Source organism: Centroberyx gerrardi, chromosome 4, assembly GCF_048128805.1.
Source record: "Centroberyx gerrardi isolate f3 chromosome 4, fCenGer3.hap1.cur.20231027, whole genome shotgun sequence".
In the NCBI taxonomy this organism is placed as follows: domain Eukaryota; kingdom Metazoa; phylum Chordata; class Actinopteri; order Beryciformes; family Berycidae; genus Centroberyx; species Centroberyx gerrardi.
In genome coordinates, this window is record NC_136000.1 from 12,215,528 (window position 1) to 12,242,719 (window position 27,192).

General features: G+C 45.1%; 1 protein-coding gene across 1 annotated transcript in view; it reads right to left on the minus strand.

The window, feature by feature from the left end:
* The window catches only part of reln (reelin), a 97,946-nt gene that overhangs the window by 11,580 nt on the left and 59,174 nt on the right, over positions 1–27,192 (minus strand). Inside the window, exons 7-45 of the mRNA XM_071897550.2 lie at positions 26,947–27,043; positions 24,470–24,521; positions 23,108–23,216; positions 22,201–22,441; positions 21,721–21,866; positions 19,579–19,730; positions 18,802–18,917; positions 18,089–18,297; positions 17,404–17,532; positions 17,151–17,260; positions 16,421–16,487; positions 15,875–16,108; positions 14,586–14,747; positions 13,540–13,776; positions 13,093–13,285; positions 12,052–12,164; positions 10,629–10,766; positions 10,221–10,407; positions 9,811–10,016; positions 9,182–9,353; positions 8,730–8,936; positions 7,903–8,138; positions 7,579–7,736; positions 7,232–7,439; positions 7,046–7,122; positions 6,315–6,473; positions 5,970–6,164; positions 4,535–4,808; positions 4,236–4,376; positions 3,936–4,113; positions 3,746–3,830; positions 3,448–3,630; positions 3,049–3,217; positions 2,803–2,908; positions 2,450–2,676; positions 1,699–1,922; positions 989–1,139; positions 585–843; positions 44–293 (exon numbers count right to left, since the gene is read on the minus strand). Of these exons, the coding sequence (XP_071753651.2) occupies positions 44–293; positions 585–843; positions 989–1,139; positions 1,699–1,922; positions 2,450–2,676; positions 2,803–2,908; positions 3,049–3,217; positions 3,448–3,630; positions 3,746–3,830; positions 3,936–4,113; positions 4,236–4,376; positions 4,535–4,808; positions 5,970–6,164; positions 6,315–6,473; positions 7,046–7,122; positions 7,232–7,439; positions 7,579–7,736; positions 7,903–8,138; positions 8,730–8,936; positions 9,182–9,353; positions 9,811–10,016; positions 10,221–10,407; positions 10,629–10,766; positions 12,052–12,164; positions 13,093–13,285; positions 13,540–13,776; positions 14,586–14,747; positions 15,875–16,108; positions 16,421–16,487; positions 17,151–17,260; positions 17,404–17,532; positions 18,089–18,297; positions 18,802–18,917; positions 19,579–19,730; positions 21,721–21,866; positions 22,201–22,441; positions 23,108–23,216; positions 24,470–24,521; positions 26,947–27,043 (6,557 nt within the window). The remainder of the gene's footprint in view (positions 1–43; positions 294–584; positions 844–988; positions 1,140–1,698; positions 1,923–2,449; positions 2,677–2,802; positions 2,909–3,048; positions 3,218–3,447; positions 3,631–3,745; positions 3,831–3,935; positions 4,114–4,235; positions 4,377–4,534; positions 4,809–5,969; positions 6,165–6,314; positions 6,474–7,045; positions 7,123–7,231; positions 7,440–7,578; positions 7,737–7,902; positions 8,139–8,729; positions 8,937–9,181; positions 9,354–9,810; positions 10,017–10,220; positions 10,408–10,628; positions 10,767–12,051; positions 12,165–13,092; positions 13,286–13,539; positions 13,777–14,585; positions 14,748–15,874; positions 16,109–16,420; positions 16,488–17,150; positions 17,261–17,403; positions 17,533–18,088; positions 18,298–18,801; positions 18,918–19,578; positions 19,731–21,720; positions 21,867–22,200; positions 22,442–23,107; positions 23,217–24,469; positions 24,522–26,946; positions 27,044–27,192) is intronic.

Here is a 27,192-nt window from a genome sequence, read left to right on the forward strand (position 1 = left end):
TATTGACCACCAGTCAACCTTATTCATGCTTCTTGATGCTTACAGTAGCAGGAGTTGGTGACGGAGCAGGAGGCGGAGAAGTCAAACTGGATGAAAGCGTCTTGGCCCAGGCTGATGTCAGTGGTGACAGCGTAGCGAGTGTTGGACTTCTCTATGAAGGCGAAAGCAGCCCCATCCGAGCCACACACAGGCATACGGGTTCCTCCGGGGTGGAGGAGCCAGGAGCGTCCATCGATGGAGGAGAAGTCGTCTTCCAGAGGCCCCCAGCCGCTGGCACTGCCGCCCACCACCACCTGGAGAGAGAGGAAGAGACATGTTGGCTCATGTTTAATAGAAAGAGGAGGAGACAGTGGAATTAATCACAATACGTGGGCCTACATTGCTGAGATAACTGCTGAGATTTGTCAGATAGATGAAAGGATGAAACAATGGATGGATGGATGATAGATCTTTTAATTACTTAATTACTAAATCAATGTATGGATGAAAACAATGGATAGACAGATGGATGGGTGAATGGATGGATAGATGGATGGTTTGATGAATGGAAACCAATGGGTGGTGCCTCTCCTCCCTTACTGTACCTGGTCAATGACCCAGGGGCTGTAGAAGTGTCCGTTCTCAGAGGGCTGCCACCAGCGGAGGCGAGTGGAGGAGGTGCGGGCACGCAGCGGGATCTCCAGGGCCACCAGGCGAGCCTGGTTGCTGCTGTTGCTGAAGAGGAAGTCTTGGAGGAGGCCCCAGGTCAGACCTCCATCCACAGAGAACTGGAGCAACACAGGCTGGGAGCGAGGGTCTGGAGCGGCCTTACCACAACCCAGACGCAGGAAGAACTGTACAAACCTGGAGAATGCAGCCATGAAGGCATGAACTTATTAATGACAAGTGTAAAATCAATAAAGCAGGTTTATTTGTGTGAAATATACAGGGAGCTTGGTAGTGTGTATTTTTTGTATGTTTAATTGTGTGAGTGTGTGTATGGCTATACCTGGCATTGGACAGGTCCATGTCGTTGGTGACCAGCATGCGCAGGCCGTCCTCACTGAAGAACAGGTGGTTCCCACTGGACATGATACCACACTTCCTGGATGGTTTACCTCCGCTGAGCATTCTGAACCGCTCAGCATCCACGGCTCCCCCTAGAGACAGAAAGACACGTGTGCATGCACACACACACACACATTATACAGTATGTATGCATGCAAATTCATATGCACCATATGCATTATACATACATGATATATACAAAACAAAGTGGAATAACTGTAGTACGATTAGGACTAGTACGATAATAATAATCTTTATTTATTGAGCACTTATCAAAGTGCAAAAATATATACAAAAACATGAATGAAGAATAAAATAAAGGACAAGACTGACAAATTAATTTTAAGGCCATAATAATGGATAAATGAATGAATTAAGTCTGACACACCAACAGCATTAAGTTTTTGTCCATGCATCACATTTCACTTCAGACAAAAACAATCAAATGAGCTGATTCCAGACTAAAAGAGCAATGATCACGTGATCAGTTTCAGTGTTGAGCATTCATCAATGCTCAGCATTCTGATGACTGATCAATAAACAGCACGTAGATGCAGCCCTCTAATCCATCTACTCTCCCTCGTACACATAAATGTGTAATAAACAACCTACTTCCTGTGCGTTTGTGTGGGCATCTGCGTGTTCTTGTACCTTCAAAGTCCTCCTTGAGGAAGTCGGGGTTGGGGGTGTCGGGTACGGAGCAGTCGGGTCCAGAGTAGCCGGGGTCACACACGCAGTGGGTGCCGCCCACACAGGCCCCGTGGCCGTTACACATGTCCTGACACTGAGGGCCGATGTAGATGTTGTCCAGGGCCCAGGTGGGAGGAGCAGAACCGGTCGAGTAGAAACCCTGGTACCAACGGAACCTCACTGACCTGGAGGGAGGGAGAGAGAGAGAGAGAGAGAGAAAGAAAGAAAGGAAGAAAGAAAGAAAGAAAGAAAGGAAGAAAGAAAGAAGATGAATAGAGAGAGAGAGAGAAAAAGAAAGAAAGAAAGAAAGAAAGAAAGAAAGAAAGAAGATGAATAGAGAGAGAGAGAGAGAGAGAGAGAGAAACGACAACAGATATGATCTTATAGGCATACTAAGAGAAGAGCTTCTGAAAAGTCCACCGCAAACAGAACCAAAAGTAGAAGATAGCTCAGTACAGAACACATTTATTTTGTGGCTTCACGCTTAAATAGGAGTCATTTTTAACACATCTGTGTCTTCTTTGGTACAACATGTGTTAATGGAAATACATTTTAACACAACATGTGTTGTTATTAACATATCTTGTGTTGACAAGTAAGACAAGTGTGTGTTGTCCCAAAGAAGACACACTGATGTGTTAAAAATGACGCATCCTTTTAAAGTGTTGTTTTCCTTTATGCGTCTACTGTAGAGGATGTGTCCAGTTCTTACCCACAGAGGCGCAGCTTCCCAAAGTGGATGACCTCCCTCCTCCAGCCCTGGGTGGTGCCAGGGTAGTAGACGCTGGCAGGGTGGAGCTCTGTGGAGCACAGCGATGAGGGCTGGGGCCCTCCGGCACACAGGGGCACCAGAAGGTGCCAGGTGGCACCGAAGTCCCGCGAGAACTCAAGACGCACCGGGTTGGCAGAGGAGCTGTCGGCTGTGCAGCCCACGTTAATCTGGAGAAACGTACATATACATGGCATCAGTGAAGGTGATGAGTCATGATTTATCTCTTACATAAGTGGAAATTATGCTTGTTCCTTGTGACTTCTAAAAAAGTCATCAAGGCTGTGTTTGTGTACCTCAAATTGGATGATAGTGTTCTCATTTACGTCAATGTCCCTGGTGGTAATGGAGTGTTCTCCAAGCTCGCTGGAGACAAACACCATGGCTGACTCATCCTCCTCCCTGCACATACACACAAACGCACACACACCCAAAAGGGACTGTCAAGGGTAAGCTCATCTATTTGCATTTTCAGCCCCATCATGCATCATTTAAGACAGAATAAGTCATTCAAAATGAACTGCGTTTGTTGTTTTACTTACAGGCCAGTCTTCTGGTAGGGACAGTAGAGGCCAGTGTTGCCCCCGGGGTAGAAGAGCCAGTTGGACTCGTTGGGGCCTTCCTCAAAGCTGTCTGTTACCACCGGTGGGTTGTGTAAGGAGCTGCCATCAATGATGAGATCATCTATTACCCAAACCTCCTCCTTCTTACCTAGAGGGCACAAGGAAAGAGAGAGAGAGAATCACACATTTACACTGGGAACATGGCCTGAGGATGGCTACAATAGGCTGTGACTTTGTGGAAATGTGTGATGTGATCACATTAGTGTTAACAGAGAGAGAAAGAGACAGGGGTAGGGTGGGGCACACAAGAGAGAGGGGTTATATTATGTGAGTTTCTGTGTAATTTTTGGTGTGCTTCCATAGTATGTGTCCACTCACCGCTGTTGTATGGCTGCCAGAGTCTGAAGCGGGTGGCGTTGGTCTGGGCGCTGGCTGGCAGCGGCAGGTGGAGGAACAGAGTGTCGGTGGAGGTGGGGAAGTAAAACTCATCCAACAGCAGCCAGCTGATTCCTCCATTCACAGAGTACTGCAGCAGCACTGAGTGGGACCGCTCTGGGACACCTAGAAAAGTCCATAAAATTAACTATTACAACAGAATTTGAGACTTACACCATTTTGATTTATGCCATACAAACGGCTATACCAAAGCTAATCTATATTCTTAAATTTGTTGTACCTTTAGTGATGAATTTGAAGGAGAATTGGATGTAGAGAGTGCTGGTACAGTCCAGATCCTGTGACACCAACATACGCATACCATCCTACAAACAAATAACAACAATTACATATTTGATTACATATGATTCTCTTTTTGTTTGTGTTGTCTATGTTCTGGTAGGTCTCTGCATGACTTTTAGGACCCCCACCCCTTTGAAGATGAGGGCAGTGCCGGACTTAAGCGGCTCTCCGCTCAGTGTTCCCCTCTCCGCTCCGTACACCTCAGGCCAGGTCTCCTGCTGCAGGTTCTCATTAAAGTCGTCTCTCAGTACAGATGGCAGAGGGGCCAGGGGCACGCAGTGGGCCCCTCCGTAACCCTTATCACACCTGGGGGAGAATGGAAATAAAAGGAAGGGCAGGTAAGACTGACTTTTACGGAAAAAATAAGCAGTAAATAAGTGCCAAAGATTGAAAATTCATCAATTTGGCATAAGAGCCAGTTTACTTACACACAGCGTCCGTTGTCACACAGGCCATGACCAGAGCACATCCAGGGGCAGCCAGGGGCAAGCAACACGTTATCCAGGGCCCAACCTTCTGCCCCTGGGGTGAAGTGGGTCTGGATCCAACGGAACCGAGTCCTAGGGGAACTGGAGGATTCAAACAGCAAGTTATAAAGAGAGATAGTAGCCTTAAGCGTAGACATATTTCAGCAAATAAACAAATATTGTCCACTCACCCCGAGCATAAAATCTAGACACGGACATCCACACACACACACACACATACTTCTTCCACACACACTTACTTAGCAGCACTAGGCAGGTAGACAGTGATCCTCCTCCAGTGTTTATACTGGGTGGAAGTATAGATGGAGCTCTGGGTATAGCCGGCACAACCGATGGCTGGAGGTACACACTCTGGGGTGATGAGAGACCAGTGACGACCACAGTCTGTGGAGTACTCCAGCCGCACGCCATGGGAGAAGGAGGTGGACTTACTGCAGCCCATACTCAGCTCAAACTGCAGGAAGGACGAGCCTGACACCTCGAAGTCCCAGCTCTCTGCATACCTCGGCTTCTCTACAGGCACAGCGACAAGACAATATTTACATTTTTAGGCATTTACTGTCAGCTGATGCTCTTATCCATACCAACTTACAATGACAAAGCAATGTTTTCCTCAAGGACACTTCGACAAGACACACAGGCTGTTGATTGACATACATTGTCTGTCGGGGATTGAACCTTGTTACCTGGTTAAAGGATGACCTCTCTAGCTAAAAAAATACAGTTTAACAAAACTAAACTAAAACTAACTCTCTAACCACTAGGCTACTCTGCTTAGATATGGATTGGCAAAATATGAGGCATCAACTCAATAAGATGCATTGTATATCATTTTATACATGACATAAAATGCTGCAAAATCGGGTAGAATGAATAGTATGTATGGCAAATTAGAAAATCAATATAATCTTCTATATTTACATATTACATTTCCACGTCAATACCACAAGAAATATACACCCAACAGACAAAGTCAATACAAGTGCAAATGCAAATGCAAATATAGCGGTGAATATAATAGGCACTGTTGAGTTATGTGTGAAATGGTTGCATGTTTCACTCCATATGGGAACAGCCATCAAGCCTAACAGTCAGTGCTTAATGTGTCCACAGGCACACAGGAGCTCTATGTTTATAGATGTGTCGCCAAATTGCTCTTGCTGGGCCTGCTTAATGGATGGGCCCAGTTGTAATATAATATTTGCACAAAGTAAATCCGCTCACAGCTTGGTGCACACATAAATAACAGGCAGGATGTTCAATCAGGTTTGCTCTCATTAATAATGCAGAACCCACAGGCGTCACGTTGTGTGTGTAATACTGTGATGTCGTGGCACAGTCATTTTATTTATGTGGTTTGTCTGTGTGTATGTGTGTGTATGTGCGTGTGCAGTATATGTGCATATGCATGTGTAAGTATATGTACACACATTTTTATTTTGTTATTCTTTATTTATCGAATGTCGACTGAGCACTCCTGCTCTTTTTCACACATTCACACTGGGAGCTGCCCAGTACGACCAGTACAACCACAGACCTTCCACTGTTGGCCACTGACCAACTTTACTGGAGCAGTTGGGTGTTAAGTGCCTTGCTCATGGGCTCACAGTGCTTTCCCCACTTCTCTAAGTGTATGTGTGTATGTGTATATGCGTGTGTGTATGTGTGACTCACTATCAATGGCCTCAGAGTTGAAGGTAAGTGCCGTGTCCAGGGACAAACAGTCCACCGTCACCTCCCCACCCTGAATGCGGTACCAGTTGTGCCTCAGGGGGGACGTGCCGTCAAACTTGTCATGGAAACCTGTTCTGGAGCTGTCATTCATACCGATCAGGACATCGTCCAGGGCCCACTGGGCTGAGTGTTTCCCTACAGAGATGAAAGACGAAAGAGATAGAGAGAAAGAAGTAAGAAAGAGCTAGAACCAAAAGTCCTCATTTCTATAACATCCAAAAATGTGATATTATTGTGTTTCTAAGTGTTTCTCCATATGGGTGTGCGTCCCACTCATGCACTCACCCTGCTGTGGCTGCCACCAGCGAAACACAGTGTAAGGGGTTTTGGCTGGAGGTGGCAGCTCGATGGTCACCACTTGTGGCTCCAGGAAGGAACCAAAGTCCAGCTCCCTCAGGAACTGCCACTGGACACCGTTGTTGGTAGAGAACTGGACAAGGACACCTAGGAACACAGAAACAGAGAGAAGAGTGGGCAACACTGTCAGATGGGAGAGAATATTTCACACTTCTTTTCAGGAAGTGAAAAGAAATAGGATAGGCACCATGGCACAGAAACACACACACAATAGAATAGAATAGAATAGAATAGAATAATTGTCCTTGAGAAGCCCTAATTATCCCAGACAAGCTGTTTAGGCCAACAGTGTTTTATCTGACAGTGCAGAAACAGATCAGACTGAGCCTTCAGCACTGCTGCAGGCTACAGCTCCGCAATCTGCTGACTGACGTACGAGACAACACTAGACTTTGATTCTCTGTTTAAAAGCATTGAGGATGAGGTCCAGATCTGTAGCTAACACACCCTTGGCTGGATCACAAGACCTTACAGGCTGATCAAAGACAGAAAGCATGAGAAGGAACAGATGGAGACGGGGCAGACAGGCCAGTGGAGGTCTGATCAGATCTGATGTGGAGCTGTTCTCTATAGGCTGCAGTGTCAAGGTAGAGCCACATGGAGGCATCAGAGGGCCTCAGTGAAGAGTGTTGGCATAGTACTACAAGTTTGATTGTTACCTTCATTGCGGGAGCGAGGCCTGGTGCAAGTGGGTCCCAAACTCTTGCTGCCAATCCGGATGTAGAATTGGACCAAACTAGGAGATAGTGATTACATTTAATTTCACGTTGGAGGAACTTGCACAGATGTAATTAATTGCTCTCCAATTAATGCTCTCCTTAATTTAAAGAGTGAATCATGCTGACCGTGTGTTGGTGGTGTCTAGGGGCATAGTGCGTGCCTCTCTCCTCCCAGGGCTACTGAAGTAAAGCGCCTTGCCCTCGCCGATGGTGCCACAGCCTCCTCCGACTTGTCCCCCACTTAGGCTCTGCCAAAGTGGGCTCAGCTTCCCCTCAAAGCCCTCTGTCAGCTCTGTGGGACTGGCCACAGACGGCACGCAGCTATCCTGCTCCACTAGGGGACACAAAAACAAACAGGAAACATAAATCATAAGGCATATAATATAAAAATACCATGACCAAGGTAACATGAAAAAGCTGTCTTCCCAAATGTTTCAAATTTTCTTTTCTTTCTTTTCTCCTTTTCATTGTACCTGTGTATCCCATGTCACAGAAGCAGACTCCAGAGATGCAATCTCCATGTCCCCCACAGTGGTTGGGACAGGGCTCAGAGATGTAGACCCCGTCCAAGGCAAAGGGTGGGGCGTCCCTGTAGATACTGCTCTCCTGGAACCAACGGAACCTCGTTTTACTGGGGAAATGAAGGTAAGAGGGAGGGGGAGGAGGACGAGGAAATGAGAGACACAGTAGACATTTAAAATCCACTCAGTGTCAGTGTCAGTGTCTACAGTTAATCTACTGAATCACTGAATCACATCACTTAGCACGTTCAATTGCATGCATGTTACCATAGCTACCTGGCTGCAACATTGCGGGGTATGACCACAGTGACCCTGGTCCACTGTTCGTAGTCTCCAGTGTTGTAGACAGTGGGTTCTCTAAGCTCGCGGCCGCTGCCCTCGCAGCCACCTGCCCCTGGGGTGCCTGGGTAACAGCCCTCCCTCACCAGGGCCCAGGTACGGCCGGCGTCATGGGAGTACTGCAGCAGGACCGGGGCCGACGCACTGAACTCTGACTCACAGCCTATGTTCAGCTGGTACAGGAAGAGGGGGACAACACACAATTAAGGAACAATTTAATTACTTATTATATAGTAGGTTCTATGTGTAGCACTTTGTGTTTCTCAAAATTAAGACCACATTTCCCATAAAACCCATTGCTTCCTGTCGTAAAGACAATGTTAATTGTCCTCCCTCCCTTTCCCTGATGTTATTCCCCATGTGTTTGTTTTGAAGAGCAAGAAGAAGGACAAGAGCCGATAACATCCCTTGATAACAGCAAAGTTATATTCCCACAAGGTGAGCTAATGTAAATTTGAAACTATGAAGTTAGAATAGTGAAACTGGAATAAAGTTATGTGCAAAGTAGAAACAGTTCCTGTTTTGTGTCATAAAACAATCTCCCTTTGTGCCGTAGATCAGTACAGCAGATTGAATATAGTGTAGAGGCCGCCAATCTTCTCAGCGATGGTCTCATTTGTTTATGGTAATTATACTAATGTCACAAAATTAATATGGTAATGATTTATTGATGTTAAAATGCTACATGTAGAACCTCTAAAATATATTTCACATTTTTATGCCATTATGCATCCTCCTAGTTCCTACAGTCTCCCTGTGTGTACCTTAAACTGAAGGGTGTAGCCGGGGCGCAGGGCCAGGTCTCTGGTGACTGCCACCCTGTCTCCATCGGAGCGTCCAAACACCATGGCGGAGGGCGTGGGGGCACAGAAGCTGCTGTTGCTTTCCCTCTCCATGCCTTCATTACCCAGCATCAGCCACACACTCATCTGGTTCAGAGGGTAGTCGAACGCCGGCTTCTCATAAAAGTTCTGTAGAGATGGAGGACAGGGGAGTTGAGTTTAGCATTTTGTGTAACAAGTACCTGTGTCCGCAGCAGAACATATCTCACATGAGAAATGAGTCTAAATTTGAAAAGACTCTGCGATCCAAGTGTGTTTGATATTTTCCATTACAACACAAGAAGTATTATCTCGAGATGAAGCAGATGCCACTGCACCAAGTTAGAGCACAAATCCCTGCGTGTACAGGAAACCTCCTCCAACTGATATCTCACCTGTGGTAGAGTAGGATTGGCCATGGGGATGATGTGCTTCTCCCTCTCTGACAGAATGATGACATCATCGATGGCCCACTGGTCATAGCCATCTCCAGAGTGGAGAGGCTGCCACCAGCGAAACCTTGTGGAGGGGGTCTTAGAGGCCAAGGGCAGCTCATAGTGGACAAAGCTGAGGAGGAGGGGCGCAGAGAAGGTTATGGACTTTTAATTTTTGATCTTATTATTGAATATTGAAAAATAATGATGACTTTTTCTGCCTTGTTTTCTCTCCTAGGAGGTACTAAGAAGTGTGTTGCTGTCTTTTCACTCCCCTTAGGATGTATTCAGAAATAAAACATTTAACAACATTATACAACATACTACTTCATCTCATTTCATCTCATCTCTCATACATGATCGGCACCATATTATCCCAGCATCCAATTCTGATGGATCCAGCTCTAATATGGATCTTTGTTCTCATATATAGTACAAGGGACAAGGGATTTGATGCATTCAAAAAAATCTAATGGTTTAGAAATGGTTAGAAATGTATATTTACGCCTACTACTTTAAAACAGATCCTGTTTATTGGTAAAGAAGGCGAGTATCATTCCTCCTCCTCTCCTCGTCCCCAGGTCTCTCACCGAGGCTTGGTGAAGTCAGTGAAGTACATCTCGGCGATGAGGCCCCAGCTGATGCCTCCGTCGTTGCTGTACTGCAGCAGCACTCCCTCCTCCCTGCTGTCTGCCTGGTTGCACTCCGCCCAGTCTCCGCCCACACGCAGGTAGAACTGCACAAACTCCGCCCACTCAGTGTCCAGGTCCCAGCTCACCAGCTGCCTGAGCCCAGCCTGTTACACACACACACACATACACACACATATTTGTGCATATAATAAAATGTGCATATTTTTGTACAAATAACATTGCCAGGGTACAGTGTATTCAGAGGTCAAAGGTCAAGGGGACTACATTTCACTCTGTTTTGCTCTTGAATACAAGTTGAGTGGAAAAACTGGAATGCGATTTTGAAATTCGTGCCATGGTTGCCCTACCTTGCTGAAGTACAGGGAGGACCCGGAGGAGACCACCCCGCAGCCCATGTCAGGCGTCACCACCTCTCCGCCAATCACCTCCTGCCACGTGGCCAGCAGTGCATCCTGGGACTCGAAGTCAGAGAGCACGCTGGAGGAGAGGGGGGAGGAGGGCTGGCAGTCTGTTCCAGAGAAGCCGTCGTCACACCTTTGAGAGAAGATAGCTCATTGTTATCTCACTGCATACAATGATGTGGATGTACAATCAATGGTGACATTTGTTATTTCACAAACATACATCAAAAGCTATTTATGGTCCTCCATGTTAAATAATTTTAAATCAAATAAAAAAAAAATTGCGACAAAAGACCAGCTTCAGCTCAAGGTTGATACGTGTGTGTGTGTGTGTGTGTGTGTGTGAAGACTGACCTGCAGTGTCCATGGTCACACCAGCCATGTCCGTGGCACATGTTAGGACACTGCTGGCCGATGTAGATGTCATCCAAGGCCCATTCATCCTGCTCTCCATAGTAGTTCTGGATCCAGCGGAAACGTGTGGCACTGGACCTGAACACACACACACACACACACACACACACACATATCATATTAATACTGATCTAGCTAGGGAGTAATCTTGAATCTATTTCAAAATTGGCAATCTAGACATATACTGGCTGAACATATATGAGCATAGATAGGAGGGAAATTTGCAATACCATATCAGTTGACTACCGCATCGTAACTGATAACTGATGAGAAAATTAATTTAAGGTTTCATTTTAAAAATGCATAACATGATCTCAGAAATCAAATGACTGACAGTGATCAATAAGCATGTCAACCACATCATCTCATTATATTCAATAGTCTGCTTCTCTTCAGGTGGAGATAGAGATTTGTGGATTTGGTGTTCTGGCAGTTACAGATTAACCTTATCACCTGTGTGTGTGTGTGTGTGTGTGTAGGTGTGTGTGTAGATTCTGCAGTTGTGTGAAATGTGTATGAGTCAGAGGGCAATACCATCATCTCTGTGGTTCAACAGTAGATTGTGGATTGTGAGGTTGTGTGCAGTGCGTGTGCATGCCCCTACGTGAATGTATTTCATGCCGCTGCATGTATAGTGGTGATGAATAGGAGCAGAAGGCTAGATAGTCAGGTATATTGGGAGTTATATGGCAGGGAGGTAGCTTGGTTTGCTGCTTCGGTGACCCATATCGACCCAGACCTCCTCCTGATCACGCAGAGCTGGCCGGGAATGTTTCATTACCATTTACTGCCATGACCCCGTGACCTCTCATCATACACCGAGTGAGATTAGACCACCTTTATTTAGGAGCTGGGAAGTGCAATGAAATGGGGGTGGAGGTCACAGTGTGCTCAGTGGTGAAGGTTTATGTGATTATTTGAGTTGGTGTGTGTGTGTGTGTGTGTGTTTGAGCATTTTGCATCATAGGGTTGCACGGACAAAGTTCTTAGTTAGTGTGCTATGTCACCCGAATAGGATTTGAAGCTGACAACATGATGTGTAATGTACTTCTCCTTGAACTGTGCTTTTGAACAGGGCTCACCATCCTGTACTGCTCTCTTTCTCTCTCTTCTTTTCTGAAGCAGAGGAGGCTTTGGGGATAGAGTTTATAGGTGTGTGTGTGTAGATGCGCATAGCTGTGTGTGTGAATGCGAGTCCTCTTGTTTCAGCAGTATGTTATACATTTGACTGTATCTCCTGTGCACTGTACTTGTTTAAATGCAAAAAAAAATGCAGAATAAAACTGTGATCATAGCATTTATTATTCAAAAGGGCACTTGGGTGAATCTATTCATGTGCTATACATGTCTGTGTGTTACTTACCATGTCTTCTGAGGCAGAGGCAGAGTGATGCGTCTCCAGTCTTTGAACTCTGATGGGTGGTAGACACTGGGGGCTGTAAACTCAGAGCAGCTGGGCATGCCAGGCAGACAGGCCTGAGTAAAGGAAACGATGGGTTTCATTCCAAAACACTATACACCCATTTTGCTTGATGTTCATTGCTCAAAATTCATAAAACACAAGTGATTACAGTACATCCTCTAAATTGTTGCTATCTTGTAGGTAAATGATTGAAGTTAATTGGGAATATTTGCTTGTGAGTTTTCCTTTGATGCTTGTAATAATTTTGTCACAGCAGGTGCCCCTTTTCTCAAATGGTGGATTTCATTTTGCAAAAAGACTTTTCAAAAATACCACAAGATACTGTACAATAATATCTTCACAGTGTGGCTCCATCAGCCTTATGTGCATAGCATGCTGTGAAAGGCTAATGCAAGATTATGGAATTTCCCTGACCTTGAACATGGGAAGACAAGCAAGCATTAACAGTACAGGACAGTTGGGGAGTTACACTCTGCACTTACCAGATGACTGCATTTTCATGCACATGAGAGAATTAGAGAGAATGCACTGATGGAGGACTCATTATGCCCTATTCAATTCCAAAAGCAATAAAAATCTTGGCAGATACTTTGGTGCCTTATGAATATTTATGAGCCAATTGTGATCACAGAAATCTTTGTTGAATCATGGCAAGATAATCTGCTTGCTGATTCAAGTATTACCATGTATTTGCTAATACTGGGATGATAAAAAGTAATTGCGATAATTTCTCATCTGAAACAAAGTGCCACATTTAAAGACTCTCATTATTTACACATTATTACTAAAGCTATAATGGGTAAATCAATATTCATGATCATGAATAAATGATACATTTCCTCGTCTCTCTCTCCAGGGTGACTTCTACAACTTTTGCCTAAGTCATAAACAAAGGTATGAGCCGGGCTGTGAAAGCAAAAAGGGTTGGACTTTTATCGTCACTTAACATGAGGGAGCCAAGGTGAATTCTACGTTCCTTACCTCTTTGACCAGGTGCCAAGTGAGGCCGTGATTGGTGGAGAACTCCAGGCGGACCTGCGTGTCAATGTGGGGGGAGGGCTCGCGGCCACAGCCCATGACCAATGAGAACTGCAGGCTGTAGGAGGCTCCGATCTGCATTGACTGGGTCTCGACATAACGGATACTGGAGCCAGGGCTGGGCTCACCAGAAAAACTACAGTACAGCAAGGAGGAAGAGAAGATACTGTAAGTCAGTGCTGCTGCACACTATATTACACAGACAAAAGAGTGAGAAGGGATTGCAAGCTACTGCTCTAAATGGTAACTAAGTAACTACTGATGAAGCTAAACTATACTGAAAAAATGTTCAGAGCCACTGAACAAATTGTACTAATTACAAACCAAAGCATTCAAATGCCATTGTCAAGTGCTACATTAAACAATATGTTTTAGGTACGAGTCTCGCACCTGAGAGTCCAGTCATGCTGGCAGTAGGGCTGGACATGGCCAAGATAGAAACCAAGGCTCTGGGTGACGTCCAGCACGTTGCTGAAGTCCAGACTTATGGTGTTGAAGAGCACAGAGGTCATGCTGATTTCATCCAGGGCCCACACATCGTGACTGCGGCCTGAATGGTACGGCTGCCACCAGCGGAACTGCACCCCAAACTTACGAGCACCGGGGGGCAATTCCACTGACACAATCCTGGTAGGAGGGGAAAAAAAAAGAAAATGAATGACTGAACTTTATTGATACCAGAAGGAAAGTTTCATTGACGTAAGCAGCAAATGTACCCTGATCACAACCACACAAATATAAGAATGGTGAGATGGAGTTGGGGATTGCATCCATAATGCCAACCAGTCCAGCTGGACTTAGTCACAGAGGCTGTATTTGCACTGTGACTCAGGATCTGACTTAGCTCTAAAGCCCACATAATCACGGTCTGCTGTTTGTATATATTGTATCCTTTGGACAATGTTACATAGATTCTGACGCAATACAGATGGGCAATGTTACAACAATAATTATGACTACAGTGTCTTTCATCATGCTTTAGTTTCTTACAGCCCACTATGTTAGCCACAAAGATTCTTTTTTCTCTTTATCAGTACTGACTCCTGCAGAAGACAATATTATCTATCTGCATTGCCTCAAACGTTGTCCATGTATCATGGCCTTTTTGTACAAACAACATACCAAAGGTTAGATACAGTGGTTAGAGTGTGCACATGCACTCGCAGTCCAGATAGCTGTGTAGACCTTGGCCCTGACTCATTGCCCCCTGTTGGCCTTTCTAGCGCTGATGAAGTGCTCCGAGGGCTCCAGTCCACTTTGTCTTCATTACACACACAGATGACACTAACTGACTCAATGGCTCTCCATGGATTACACCTCCAGCATGCCATTAGCAGGGCAAATGTGTGTGTTAATGGAGTTGTAGTGTCTCCACGGAATCATGAAATCATAAGCATGCAAACACACACACACACACACACAGACACTGGAGGTACCTTGGCTCATGGAAGCCTTGGTAAGCGTAGTGCTGCAGCAGGGTCCAGGTGATGCCGTTGTCTGAGGAGTAGTGCAGCAGGACGCCCTCTCCTGGCTGGTCTGGGGCAGGACAGGAGCTCAGGGTGCTGCGACTGCCCAGCCGAAGAGTAAACTGTAGGTACCTGCAGAGAGAAGTAAAGAGATGGAAAGAGAAGGAAAGCGAGAGAGAGAGAGAGAGAGAGAGAGAGAGAGAGAGAGAGAGAGAGAGAGAGGGGTGAGTGGGTTGGTTCAGGAGAGAAGTGGGGGGAGGCGACAGGTCAGACAGCCAGAGGAAAAGAAAAATGGAATGACACAGAGAGAGAGAAAAGGGCAGGTTGAAAAATGAGAAGAAGGAAGAGTGAGGTGACCAAGAGTGAGTTCAGGGAGGAGAGGTGAGAGAGAGAGAGGGGGGGAAGAGGGTAGATAAACAGACAGTCAGGCAGAGCGGAGAGGTGGGAGGGAGGTGGCAGGATGATGGATGAGATGATTAAATGAATGAGGACAAAATTAGATGAGAGGAGGTGGAGGGAGAGAAAGAGTAAGAGAGAGAGTGTATGAGAGTCAGACTTCATACGCATGTATCCATGTTTACATATTCCTCTCACTGCACAAGTTTGTGAGCTCTTATGAGTTCGCCTGTGTTTTGTCTGACATTATTATTGCCTATACTAATATAATATTTATAATAGTTTCCATCCTCTGTCTCAGGCTGCCAGCCACCTCCCAGCTCTCTCTGTCCTTGGCTCGGCTGTGCTTTCATTAGCGGTGCAGTTTCCTCTCCCAGGCAGCTGTTCACTCAATCAGCCAGGAAACTGGCATTAAATATGGCCGTCAGGTGGCACACAGAGAGCCGCAACAGGCATAATCAATCTAACACGGATGCCATATCTAACTTCATCGTTCTCTCTCTATCTTTCTCTCTCTCACTCTCAGCCTCTTCTTTCATCTCTCCTCTCATCTGCAGTCCTCCCTGTAATCACAATCCATCTCCCAGCATAGGAACAGAGAGAATGAAGGGAAGAGGGATTGACGAAGGAGAGTAGAGAGCTGACTGGCTGGAACAGTATCAATCAGAAGGGAAGACACCTACTGAAGACAAGCCACCTTCTCACAGAGTAAGGTATCGATGACAAAATCAGCAGAAACTTAAGTCTGCATGTGTGCGTGTGTGTGCTGCATGTATGCGTGTGTACTGCAAAAGGAGACTTTCCCTACAAGGATCAATAAAGTATCAGATGAACATCTTGTTCTCTATCACAGCTGTCATTACCTGGCCTGGGAGCTGTCTAGCGGGGCAGTGACCAGGTGTCTCCTGCTGTCCCTGTTGAAGACCAGGGCCTTGCCGCTGGCCAGCACCCCGCAGCCGAAGCTGACCTCGGCCCCCCGAAGCGAGGAGAAGCTGTGGTAGGAGGAGAGGCGTGGGCTGGAGAAACCCTCCGACAGGAAAGCTGGGAAGGTCTGGGAGGCCAACTCACAGGCTGGACCACTGAAGCCTGGGTCACATCTGGGGGATGGAAGGAAAGAGAAAGCAAGGAAATAGTGAGAGGAGAGGAGAGGAGAGGAGAGGAGAGGAGAGGAGAGGAGAGGAGAGGAGAGGAGAGGAGAGGAAGGTATAAGACATTAAAAAGAGCGAGGGATATAAAAAAGGAAAAGAGGAAAAGATAATGAATATGCATTAATAAATCATAACCATAATACAATTTGATTAATGTTGAATGGTGATTGGTGCTGCTAGGCATTAGATTGGTAATGAGTAGACTCATTCCCATGTAGTGATATTGGATTTATTCAGTTTAATAACAAGTCAAGTCCTTACTTGCAGCCGGTGCGGGAACAATGTCCTCTCCCAGAGCAGAAACGAAGGCAGGCTGGACCAATATACACTGAACAGACACACAAGCACAGAGATTATATTACCTTCTACTGCAAAAAAAAGTTATCTTTACATCTTTAGTTTCACAAAACTGCTAAAATATTCAAATTCAACAATCTACTTCCTGGGTAGACTGCAAAGATGGATTGGGACCCAAAGGATTTACTTAAGAAAAAGTAACAATAGCATCATGGAAAAATACTCCAGTAAAAGTGAAAGCTCTGCATCCAAAATTTAACAGCCCACTATGTATAAAAGTATAGAAGTATTAGCAGTAAAATGTACTCATAAAAGTACTCATTCTGAAGAATGGTCTCTTTCAGAGTGTTAAATTATTGATGCATAAACCTGTAAGAAGTATTTTAATGTTGTAGTTGGTCTAAATGGTGCTGGGTGTAACTACTCCATATACTGTTGGCTAGTTTAAACTCTAACAACATATTTTATGAGCTGATCATATGTTTTGCATGTAAAACCTTATTTTGCAAAGTAACCAGTAACTATAGCCATCACATAAATGTAGTGGAGTAAAAAGTACGATATATCCCTCTGAAATGTGGTGGAGTATAAAGTCTCAGAAAATGAAAGCACAGTACTTCAGTATATGTATTTTCCACCTCTGCTCATGCATGGGAAACAATGGGCCTGGGTGTACTGTGTGTGTAGTTCTAACCGTTGTCTATGGCCCACATGTTGCCCGCTCCAGTGCCGCTCTGCCTCCAGCGGAACTGTGTGGTCTCTGTCAGAGCAGCGTTGGGCAGAGGGATGGAGATCCTGGTCCAGCTGGAGAGACGCAAACACACAGGACAGATACAGTGCATATTTTGTGTCGGTTGCAGATTTGGACATAATGAATTCAAACAATGACAGATAGGCAGATCAAGAAACACACACACATGCAGAGAGACATCCACACTCATTCGTACCCGCTGTAGTTGTCAGAGGAGTAGACGGTGCTGTGAGGCAAGTGGGGTCCAGCACAAAGCTCTGGCAGACATTCAGTATGCAGCAGGGACCAGGAACGGCCATGGTTGGAGGAAAACTCCAGACTGACGCTAAAAGAAAGACAGGAACAGAGGATGTCTCATCTCAACATTTTAGCAGCATAATCTGATTTTCAACCTAAACAAACAACACTCTGAATAAGCAACACTGTATTGAGACAGATTTTGGTCACAGTTAAGAAATGATGTCTTCAGTCACTTTCCCTCCACTATCAAATGTCTGCTTCAATAACCCTTTTAGTCTATATATTAAAGCTGCACAGGCCAATTTCATACATTGGCAGCTGTTTGCATTTCAGTAGTTTGCTGCCATTCTGTGTTAAAGATGTTTAGCCATCTTTGGTGAGTCCAGCAAAGTTTTGTATTTCGCCCTTAAGTTTCGATTCACCGACAGAAGATTCCCATCAGTTACCATCCCCAACAGCAAAATAATAATACAAAAAAATAATAATAATAATTTGAGCAAATAGGGTGCATCTATAGTGTCTCGATTAGGAGGGGTGGGACACTCTTCTCTGTTGCAGCCCCATTTCATGATTTAGGCTGATAAGATGGCTGTATGCTTATATAAAAATACTGCATAGTGCAGCTTTGAAATGTGTCATACCTGTTGGCAGGCTGATAGGAGCCACAGCCTAAGTTGATGGAGAACTGAGCAACATGTGTGTGGGTGCCAGGCAGCACGGGCAGCAGCTGCATGAAGTCCACGGCCCATACGTGGCGGTTGGCACCCCCATGTGACCGCTGCTCCAGACAGAACTGGGTGACTGGGGTCTGTAGCTCTGTGGGCAGCGCTACAGACACAACCCTAGGAGTCTGGGAGAGGAGAGATGAAGGGGAGGCAGATGCATAGATCAGACCAGAGAAGAAATGCATTGATCAAGTCTGTCTTAAGGTCGCAAAGAAACAGCATTACGATGGTGTCTTGGTTCTGTGATTTGACACATTCTTGGTTGAAACAGGGTGCTGGGACAGAATATAATGCAGGGAGGGACTGCTGAAGTGTTCAAAAGTTCAAATATGCTTTGCACATAATTTTGAGCTATTTAATGGTATGCAATGAAGTAACTAGTAAAGATTTCCAGATGCTAAAGGTAATGGAATTTTGCTATAAAAATACAAGAAAATCTGTTTTTGTAATTTTTTTTGGCATTTATTGATATAATGAAAAAGTATTTTTTTATTTCATTGTGACTTTAATTGAGTACATTTGTATGTTTCACATAGAGAGCGTGAGAGAGAGAGAAAGAAAGAAAGTGTTTGTGTGTGTGTGTGTGTGTGTGTGTGTGCCCGTGCATGCACATGTTGTGTGTGTCTCACCCTGTAAGAAGAGTATGGAAGGGTGTCCAGCACCACGCGTTCCCTCCTCCCTTCAGACCTCCCAAACAGAGTCACATCGTTCTCATGGGACTCTCCTGGATCACAGTCGCCTCCACCTAGACACAAACACACCTCTCTTATCACTATGTCAGCGCCTTGCCACAAAGTCATAGAAATTACACTACTGTGAAAAATAACCACAGTTTGACCCGGACACCCCTAATTAAAGCTTGACCTTCCTTACAGAGAAAATCTAATCTTTGATCCAATCACATTTGCTCTAAGTGGAAACAATTTAACTAAATTGTTGGTAAATAACAAGAAGCAAATATTGGAAGTGGCAGTTGGTATCCACTCCACTCTGTGGTGGTGACAGATGAACAAACTAACCTGCAACAATTCAAGTCAAAAAAGGCTGCTCCTATCAGAACAAAATCAACTGACTCCTATTCCAAGTTGTCTGCTATTGTACATCAGAATAGTCTCAGAACCCAGCATCAATGACAAATCTAAAAGTTAGTCAGCAATATACAGTACAAGGCAGTGCACATGAGCAAAAAATCCTATCAAAATCACCTAAAAAATATGCTAAAATAAGGCCATTCTACATTAATAGAAACTGGGGTGACATCTCACATCATTCTTTGTACTTGAGCCTTTCTTGGAACTCAAAAATCTGACTGGTAAAGCAACTGATGCTTATTTGGTTCAGGAAATGCAATCCTTAACTACTATAACGCAATAAAGAATATAATATGACTGATAGTGAATCCATACCCATGGTGAAGTAGAAGCGGAGGTTTCCATAGGACGTGGTGTCCAGGTAGGGCGTGCACACCTTCCTGCGGCCCTCCTTCTCAAACACCAGCGCTGAGCCCGACTCAATCTCCCCACACTGGGTCCCATAGACGGCCCCCTCTATGTCCCAGCTGGATAGACACACACACACACACACACACACACACACACACACACACACACACACACACACACACACACACACAGGGAGTGTTGATGCAGTAAAAAAAAAAACCTCATTAGGCTCTTCAGACAATAACAGAGTTTTATTCCAAAATGCAATTTTTCTTTTCATTTTGAAAAAAAATGCGTCAAACTTTACAATTAATTTGGGTTGGTCCTATTTTTTTCATGTGATAATCAGTTTTTGGTCTGAGCATAGTTTATAAGTAAGTACAATTTATGGTTTATAAGTAAGTTTAGTTCAAGAAATGCATGGTTTAGCATGGTTTAGTTAAGGAGAATTCATCACAGCTTAAATGTTAAATTTATAGGAGTCACACAGGCAATTGCAGCAGGTTTCAAAGGCAATTTCATCTTCATTGCATAAAACAAAGCATTGCTGAAATTAAGGTGATGTGACCATGAATTATAAAGCAAGTTGAGGTTGCCTCCATGAGTCCTTTCTATAATACTCTCAGGCCAAAGAACCCTCTGAAGTTAATAGGAAATAAAGTCATTAACAGTTTGTCAAAAGAATAGAAAAGAGTTCTACCTATTGTAAGTTTTAATTAGCACTTCATCTTATCCAAATATTAATACCAAATCAACGGACATAAAACACACAGACACACACAGACACACAGACACACAGACACACAGACACACACACACACACACACACACACACACACACACACACACAGACACACACACATGCTAACACTTATGCTTGTAGATTGCCTCTTTTACACAGCATCTCCCTCTGGAGTATCATTGGAGTCAGGAAACAGCTGACATAATTCACACCTTGCAGGTAAACAAACACAATGCCAGGGATAGAGCATAAATGAACTGGAAAAGGACTTATATATATATATATATATATATACAGGACACACACATACACACACACACACACACACACACACACACACACACGTACACACAGATACACATTTCTGCACAGTGGAGAGAGGATCCTCATTAGCACTGACAGCAGTTAACTCAGTGTGTCATCCCCCTCCTGTGTTCCTCTATTTTTCCCTCCCTCTCTCTCTCTCCCTCTCTCTCTCTCCCCCTCTCCCTTTCCCCCCTCTTCCCCTCTCTCCTCTGTCACACACTGTATAGGCTGGTGTGTCCCTGTCACCGCCAGTGTTGGGTTAAATGACACTTAGTGGAGTGTACCTCTACCATAAGCGAAGGCTCTCCTTGCTCAGTTCACACACGTGTCAGCCCATACCGCCTAATGGGCGAGGGCTAGCGTGCGGTGCAGCATGTGGCGTTGGTGCAGGAAGGTGTTGGGGTGTGGAGCAGCTGTAGAAACACACTCCTGTTTGAGGCCCTTCTCATTAACGGAAAAACGCACTGACAGACCCGGTGCATGAGGGCCTGTTAATTACTTCCTGGCGGTAACAGTATATATCACCTCTCTCCTTTTATCTCTCTCTCTGTGTTGCAGTGTTTCTGACAGTATTTCCTTGCTCTCCGGTGTCCAGTGAGTGTGTGTGTGTGTGTGTGTGTGCATGCGTTTTGACACCTGTCACTTGTCATATGTCAAGTGATGCGCCACGCAGTGTGTGGCACAGGTTCAAGTCTAGCTGGGGACTGACACAGGTGAGTGCCATGCCTCTGACTGCTACAGAGACAGCAGTCCATCTGTTCAGAGTGAGACACATCACACACACACACACACACACACACACACACACACGAGTGCTGATCTCCTACCAACCTCTCCTCTCCAAGTCAATTCTCTCTTTCCTGGCTAAAACCAGCCTTACCACCCACACATTTAATCTACATATACCTGGATAATGTTGCCTTTGGTTAAGATGCAAGTAGACAAAATGAAAGGGAGTGAGAATTATTATTCTTAAGGAAAAGACCATTTGATAAAGCATCAAGAGGAAGAAAACGAAAGGTGGTCGAGGGTGTAGTGAGATCATCATCTCGACTTACTTTGAGGGCGGGCTCTCAAAGTCCTCCTCCCAGTAGCTCCTCCCCTCCTCACGGTGCAGGTCGACGTCTCTGCTGGAGGCAAAGGTGTGGCCAACCCCCTCGCCGCCGTGGAAATACAGGGCATTGCCCTCCGACTGACAGGCATGCTGGCCAATAAGGAGACAGGTATCAACATATGCAGTCCTGTTAAGGGGATATCATTTTTTCCAAAGCAGAGCCTGGAGAAAATCACTTGAAGATTGAAATTCCTTTCACGGGAAAATGCGCTCCCCAGGTCCTAAGGTTGAAAGCACCTCATGATTGTGCTATGTACTAGGTAAATTCTGTCTTTCAAGCAATGCAATAGTGAGCTTCTCTATTAATTTGATTGGTCATGAGTCTGCCTATCACGCTTCCAACCACAGGACTCTGAGTGAATGCAGCATAAATGCCACCTGTAAGAACATAAGTACATAAGCTATATGCACTGTTTCAGCGCACCTTGACAGTAGCTCCAGGGAAGAAGAGCCAGTTGCCAGTGTCTGGGGGGTCCAAGTTGTCCTCCATGAGGGGGGGTCTGTGGGCAGCGTTGACCAGCAGCACGTTGTCCAACCCCCAGCAGGACTCATAGCCCTCAGGGCCTTGGGCGGCCTCCTGGGACCAGCGGACACGAACACCTTCGGCCCTGGAGTGCAGTGGCAGGGGAAGCAGGTGGACCACGGTGCTGCTGTTGATAGGAGCTCTAGAGGGGGGCAAAGCATACAACATAAGGGTTTTGGTGAGTGTGTGTGTGTGTGTGTGTGTGTGTGTGTGTGAGTGGTGTCTCTATCCATGATTGTCCATTATTATTGTCAATTGTCTATTATTTTTGATTGTACTGTATGTACTGAGTCTCAGTTTGTATGTTTATGTTGTCATTAAAAAAAGAGTGAAATAGTTGAATATGTTGGATATGGAGAGACACTGCATGCTGTTATGATGGAGTGACATGGAGAGAGAGAAACAGACACAAGAGCCAAAACTACAGCATGTTTCACATCGAGTCGAGGTGACAGATAGGGGAGGTTACGCTAAGTTTGAACTAACTCAACCCATGGGTCAGTTCTTGTGTTTATACCAAAGGATAACACGCAGTTAGCTCACTGCTGTAGTTAATGACAAGATAGCATCATTAAATTATGCCTCAGTTTGAGAGCTGAGGAAAGAGAGAGAGAGAGAGAGAGAGAGAGAGAGGGATGAGAAAAGAGGGGGATCACAGGGACACAAACAGGAAAAGAGTGACAAATTGAGAGGGGGAGGTGTGAACAAGGGAAAAAAGAGAGAGCGGGTGTTTATAACAGATGGAAGGACTGTGGGACGGATGTCTGGAAGGAGGGAGAGAGAGAGAGAGAGAGAAAGAGAGAGAGACCTGATCTTCTCAAGTGTGATCCAGTCATCGGAGGTGTTGGTGTTACCACTTAGGCTGTACGACACGATGATGCTGGGGTCTGAGTAACTGAACCGGCAGGAACCTGAGCCTGGGGAACACACACACACACACACACACACACACACACACAGGACAGAGGACAGACATAAATGAGAATCAACACACTCCTGCCGTACTTTGTCCATTACCGACAGCCTGGTGTATTAATGCCACTTTAAGCCCCAGAGAAGGGGAACAGCTAAAGAACGTGTCAGCTAGTTTCTTTTTTTCATCAATTCAATTTCATCAGATGGGCAGTGATCCTCTGTGCGCCCTGAGGGGCTGCAGCTGGGCATGGTGTCTGGCTGGTGACAGAGTACTCCCACCTTCCCTCCCCTCCCTTTCCTTAGCTGTGTGGAAAATTATGTCTAAATGGTGTCATGGTGGAACTAAGTGATCAGCAGCTTAACAGGGCTGAGAGGAGTCAGGAGCTGGCCAGGAGAGGGGTGGGGTGGCTAGGGGTGACGTGAGGAGAAGTGCTGATGTAGGACCACAGGCAATCTGACCACATACAGCTATATAAGTATGTGTGTGTGTGTGTGTGTGTGTGTGTTTCTGCACATACCCACGTTCTTGTGCATTTTTGTTTGCCAAGTTTGTGTGTGATCAGAGACCTGTGTGGGATTGTCGATGTGCCTGCAAACGTGGGTTTGTCGGGGTGCTGTGGGAGTTAGTGGGGGGGGTCAAAGGTCGCTAATGGAGGAAGCGGGCTAACCCCCACATCACCACCTCTCCTCCCCTCTTCCCTCCTCTCCCCTCTCGCTCCTGCAACCCCCCCTGACTACGTGCAGCGGCTGTGTCTCGTCCGTCTCCACAGTGTCCTGCCGTGCCGCTCTGTCCCCCTTGAATACAGCCGTGCATTAACCTGCCTCCACTCCACTGCACTGCTCTGCTCCATACACAACACTGCAGAAACACAGACTCTCATATTAATGACCTGCAAGCGGGACTACGGCCAGACAGAAAGAGAGATGGGGAAAGAGAGAGAGAGAGAGACAGAAAGAGAAAGAGAAAGAGGGAAAGGGGGGGGGGGGATCGCTACAGTATGTACTCCTATTTCCTCCCGCTCCCCTGAGACCTGGCGGATGCATATAATGGACATGAAAAATACAACACCTCTAAAAACTCTGCCATGGCCTTTTGGGTGTCTTTCCAGATCACTGTAAAAGATTCATTACCGTGATAGGAGAGAGGAGAGAGAGAGAGAGAGAGAGAGAGAGAGAGAGAGAGAGAGAGAGAGAGAGAGACAACAAGCAATACTACCTACATTAGTGTAGCCATGTGTGGAGATGCGGTACTCACCCAGGGCAAACTGCAGGACAGAAGCTGTGCTGGTGTTGAGAGGTACGGTGCTCTGCGGGAGACGGACACAGGCCAGTTTAGGACATGACCAACGAATTCATGAATTTTAGTTTGAGTTTGAAATAAACTTAAGCACCATTTGACGCAAAGATAAGTCAAGGGGAAAGCATTTCCAATGTTGTTTGTTCCACTGAATTGGAAAAAATGTATTAACTGGCCTGGCGAATTATTACATGTATAGCATCAGTAGAATGATACAGAAGAACATAGGAGAGCTATATGAGTGTCTGTCATCTCTGTAAACAGGTGTGTGTGTGTGTATGTGTGCGTGTGTGTGTGTGTGAGAGAGAGAGAGAGAGAGAGAGAGAGAGAGAGAGAGCGAGAGAGAGGGGGAGAGACTGTGCATCAATGTGTGTGTCCCCATTCCCGGTGTCTAAGTCTTTGTGTCTATCCATGTGTGAATGTTTCTGTGTTTCTGGATGCGCACGCTTGTTGCACTTGACAGATGTGCTGCCAGGCAGCTGCATCAAACATTTGGAACAGTGACAAACAAAGCAAATGTTTATCAGAGAGGTAAACAGAATCACAAGGCACTAAACACTTCTCTGCTGCTGACTGGCTTTCATCTCTTACAGCAGAATAAATAGTTTAGAATCAACTTGATTAAGATAGAAACAGGGCATGTACAGGTTTGATAAGCAACTGCGTAAGTGTGTGTGTGTGTGTGTGTGTGTGTATACCTATGTATGTGTGTATACATGTGTATGTAGGCCATGTGTGTGCCAGACTGTGTGTGCAGTGCATCAAGGTTGGGTGGTATCCTGATATTACCGTACTTGAAAATGCTCAAGGGTATCATAGTTAGTACTGTGTGCTCATTTACATTCTGTTTTCTATACCACATTATGTTTACTATTTAAAAACGTTTTTGTGTATTACAGTGCCACGGCTGGGGCACAAATTGCACTGATATTACCCAAAGCAAACAACTGACAGGCGAGGTGAAACAGCCACTGTTATGGGAAGGTGAGGGGAATTTAAAAGATGGCCAGTGCCACAGAGAAATACTGCTGCACCTGTTTGGTGGTTCTTCAAGTTCAAGTTGGATGATGACTGAAAGCCAGTTGATTTGGACCAAGTATGCAAGCTTTGCTAGAAACACTTTTAAGCAAAGAATGGAAATACAACGATGAAATAGAAAGTGCTTTCCCTCAATGTTGAGTCGCACAAAAATACTTGTGTCCACGTGCAACAAGCACTGCCAATTTTCACATTTCCACACAGCTTCAGCCGGACAAAGTCAGCATGCTTGTATTTTTTGGCCAGAAACATGGAGGTATAGTAGCCAATATTAGACTGTTTTTATTTGTTTGTTTTATGTCCGAGTAATACTCGGCCAAAGACCAGTTATAGTTGGGCATGTTTAGTCCTGCCCAGCCCATCACATCTTAATAGACCAAATTCCACAAACCTAATTTCTGTGTGATGTCAGCGATCTTGTTTTATCCAAGTTTGCTTTGGCCGACTAGATGCACTAAAAATTTATTAGATTTTTTGTTTTTAGCTATTTCTGTTCTCATCATGAATCAACAGAGAAAATAGTAACTAACAGAGTGTGTTAAGCGTGTTGTTTATTGTTATAATGTAATTTATAGTTGCCATGTAATTTATTTTAAAGTTCATTGGTGATAACTAGATTAGGCTATGTGCACAAAGTAATTGTCGGACTTATGCTGGCACTAGGCCCATGTTTTACCCAATAAATAAAACTCTTTGAATCACAGTGGAGTTGGAAATGTCTATGGCGACATAAAACCCATAAATTCATTATGCCTGCAGTCTAATATTTAATAATTTTGCTCGTAATTCACAGCATAAGATATAAGGCAGTCTGGAAGGAAAGAATATGCTTCAGTGAGGGCAAGACACCAGCAATTTTCTGAACATTCACCACAGCCAGGTGTTGCCACCTGTTGACAGGAGGCAATGTAGCAGATATTTTGCATCTACAATGATAAAAGCATGACATTTTGACTCTCACATCCCTGAGACATTACTTTCATGATATTGTGATAAAATATAGAGATAATATAATGATATGAACTGATATTGCCCAACCCTAGTGTGCATGCATTTAATTTAGATTACTTTAGTTCACAATTTAAACAGACAATCTCATCTCTTAACACATGGAAAATAATTATAGCATTGTACTACAGAGACTTTTTTCCATTGTGGTCCTTGATGTCCAAAAAATATGACACGATTCACTTTGTTGCTATAGCATGAATGCTGTATGTCTATGTAGAGTGCATAGGCATACAGATGTTTAAATGTGAGATTCTACCGTGGTTATAGCTACAAACAGTATGCTGTAATTTAGTTGCGGTTGTGGCTTCTGAGTGGCTGGTTTGGTTGTACGATCAATGGGCCGTAAAATGTACAGCGGTCGCAGTGTGGTCAGACATGGCAGTTACCAGTTCTCGCTCTCCGAAGGGCTCACAGAAAGTGACCGCTCTGCCATGCATCAGCACGCCACACTGCTCTCCCACCTCACAGTTACTGCACTCAGTCCTGGGAGGAGAGGAGAGGAGAGGAGAGGAGAGAAGAGGAGAGGAGAGGAGAGGAGAGGGGAGGGGAGGAGAGAAGAGAAGAGAGGAGGGGAGAGAGGAGAGGAGAGGAGAGGAGAAGAGACGAGAAGAGAAGAGGGGAGGGGAGGGGAG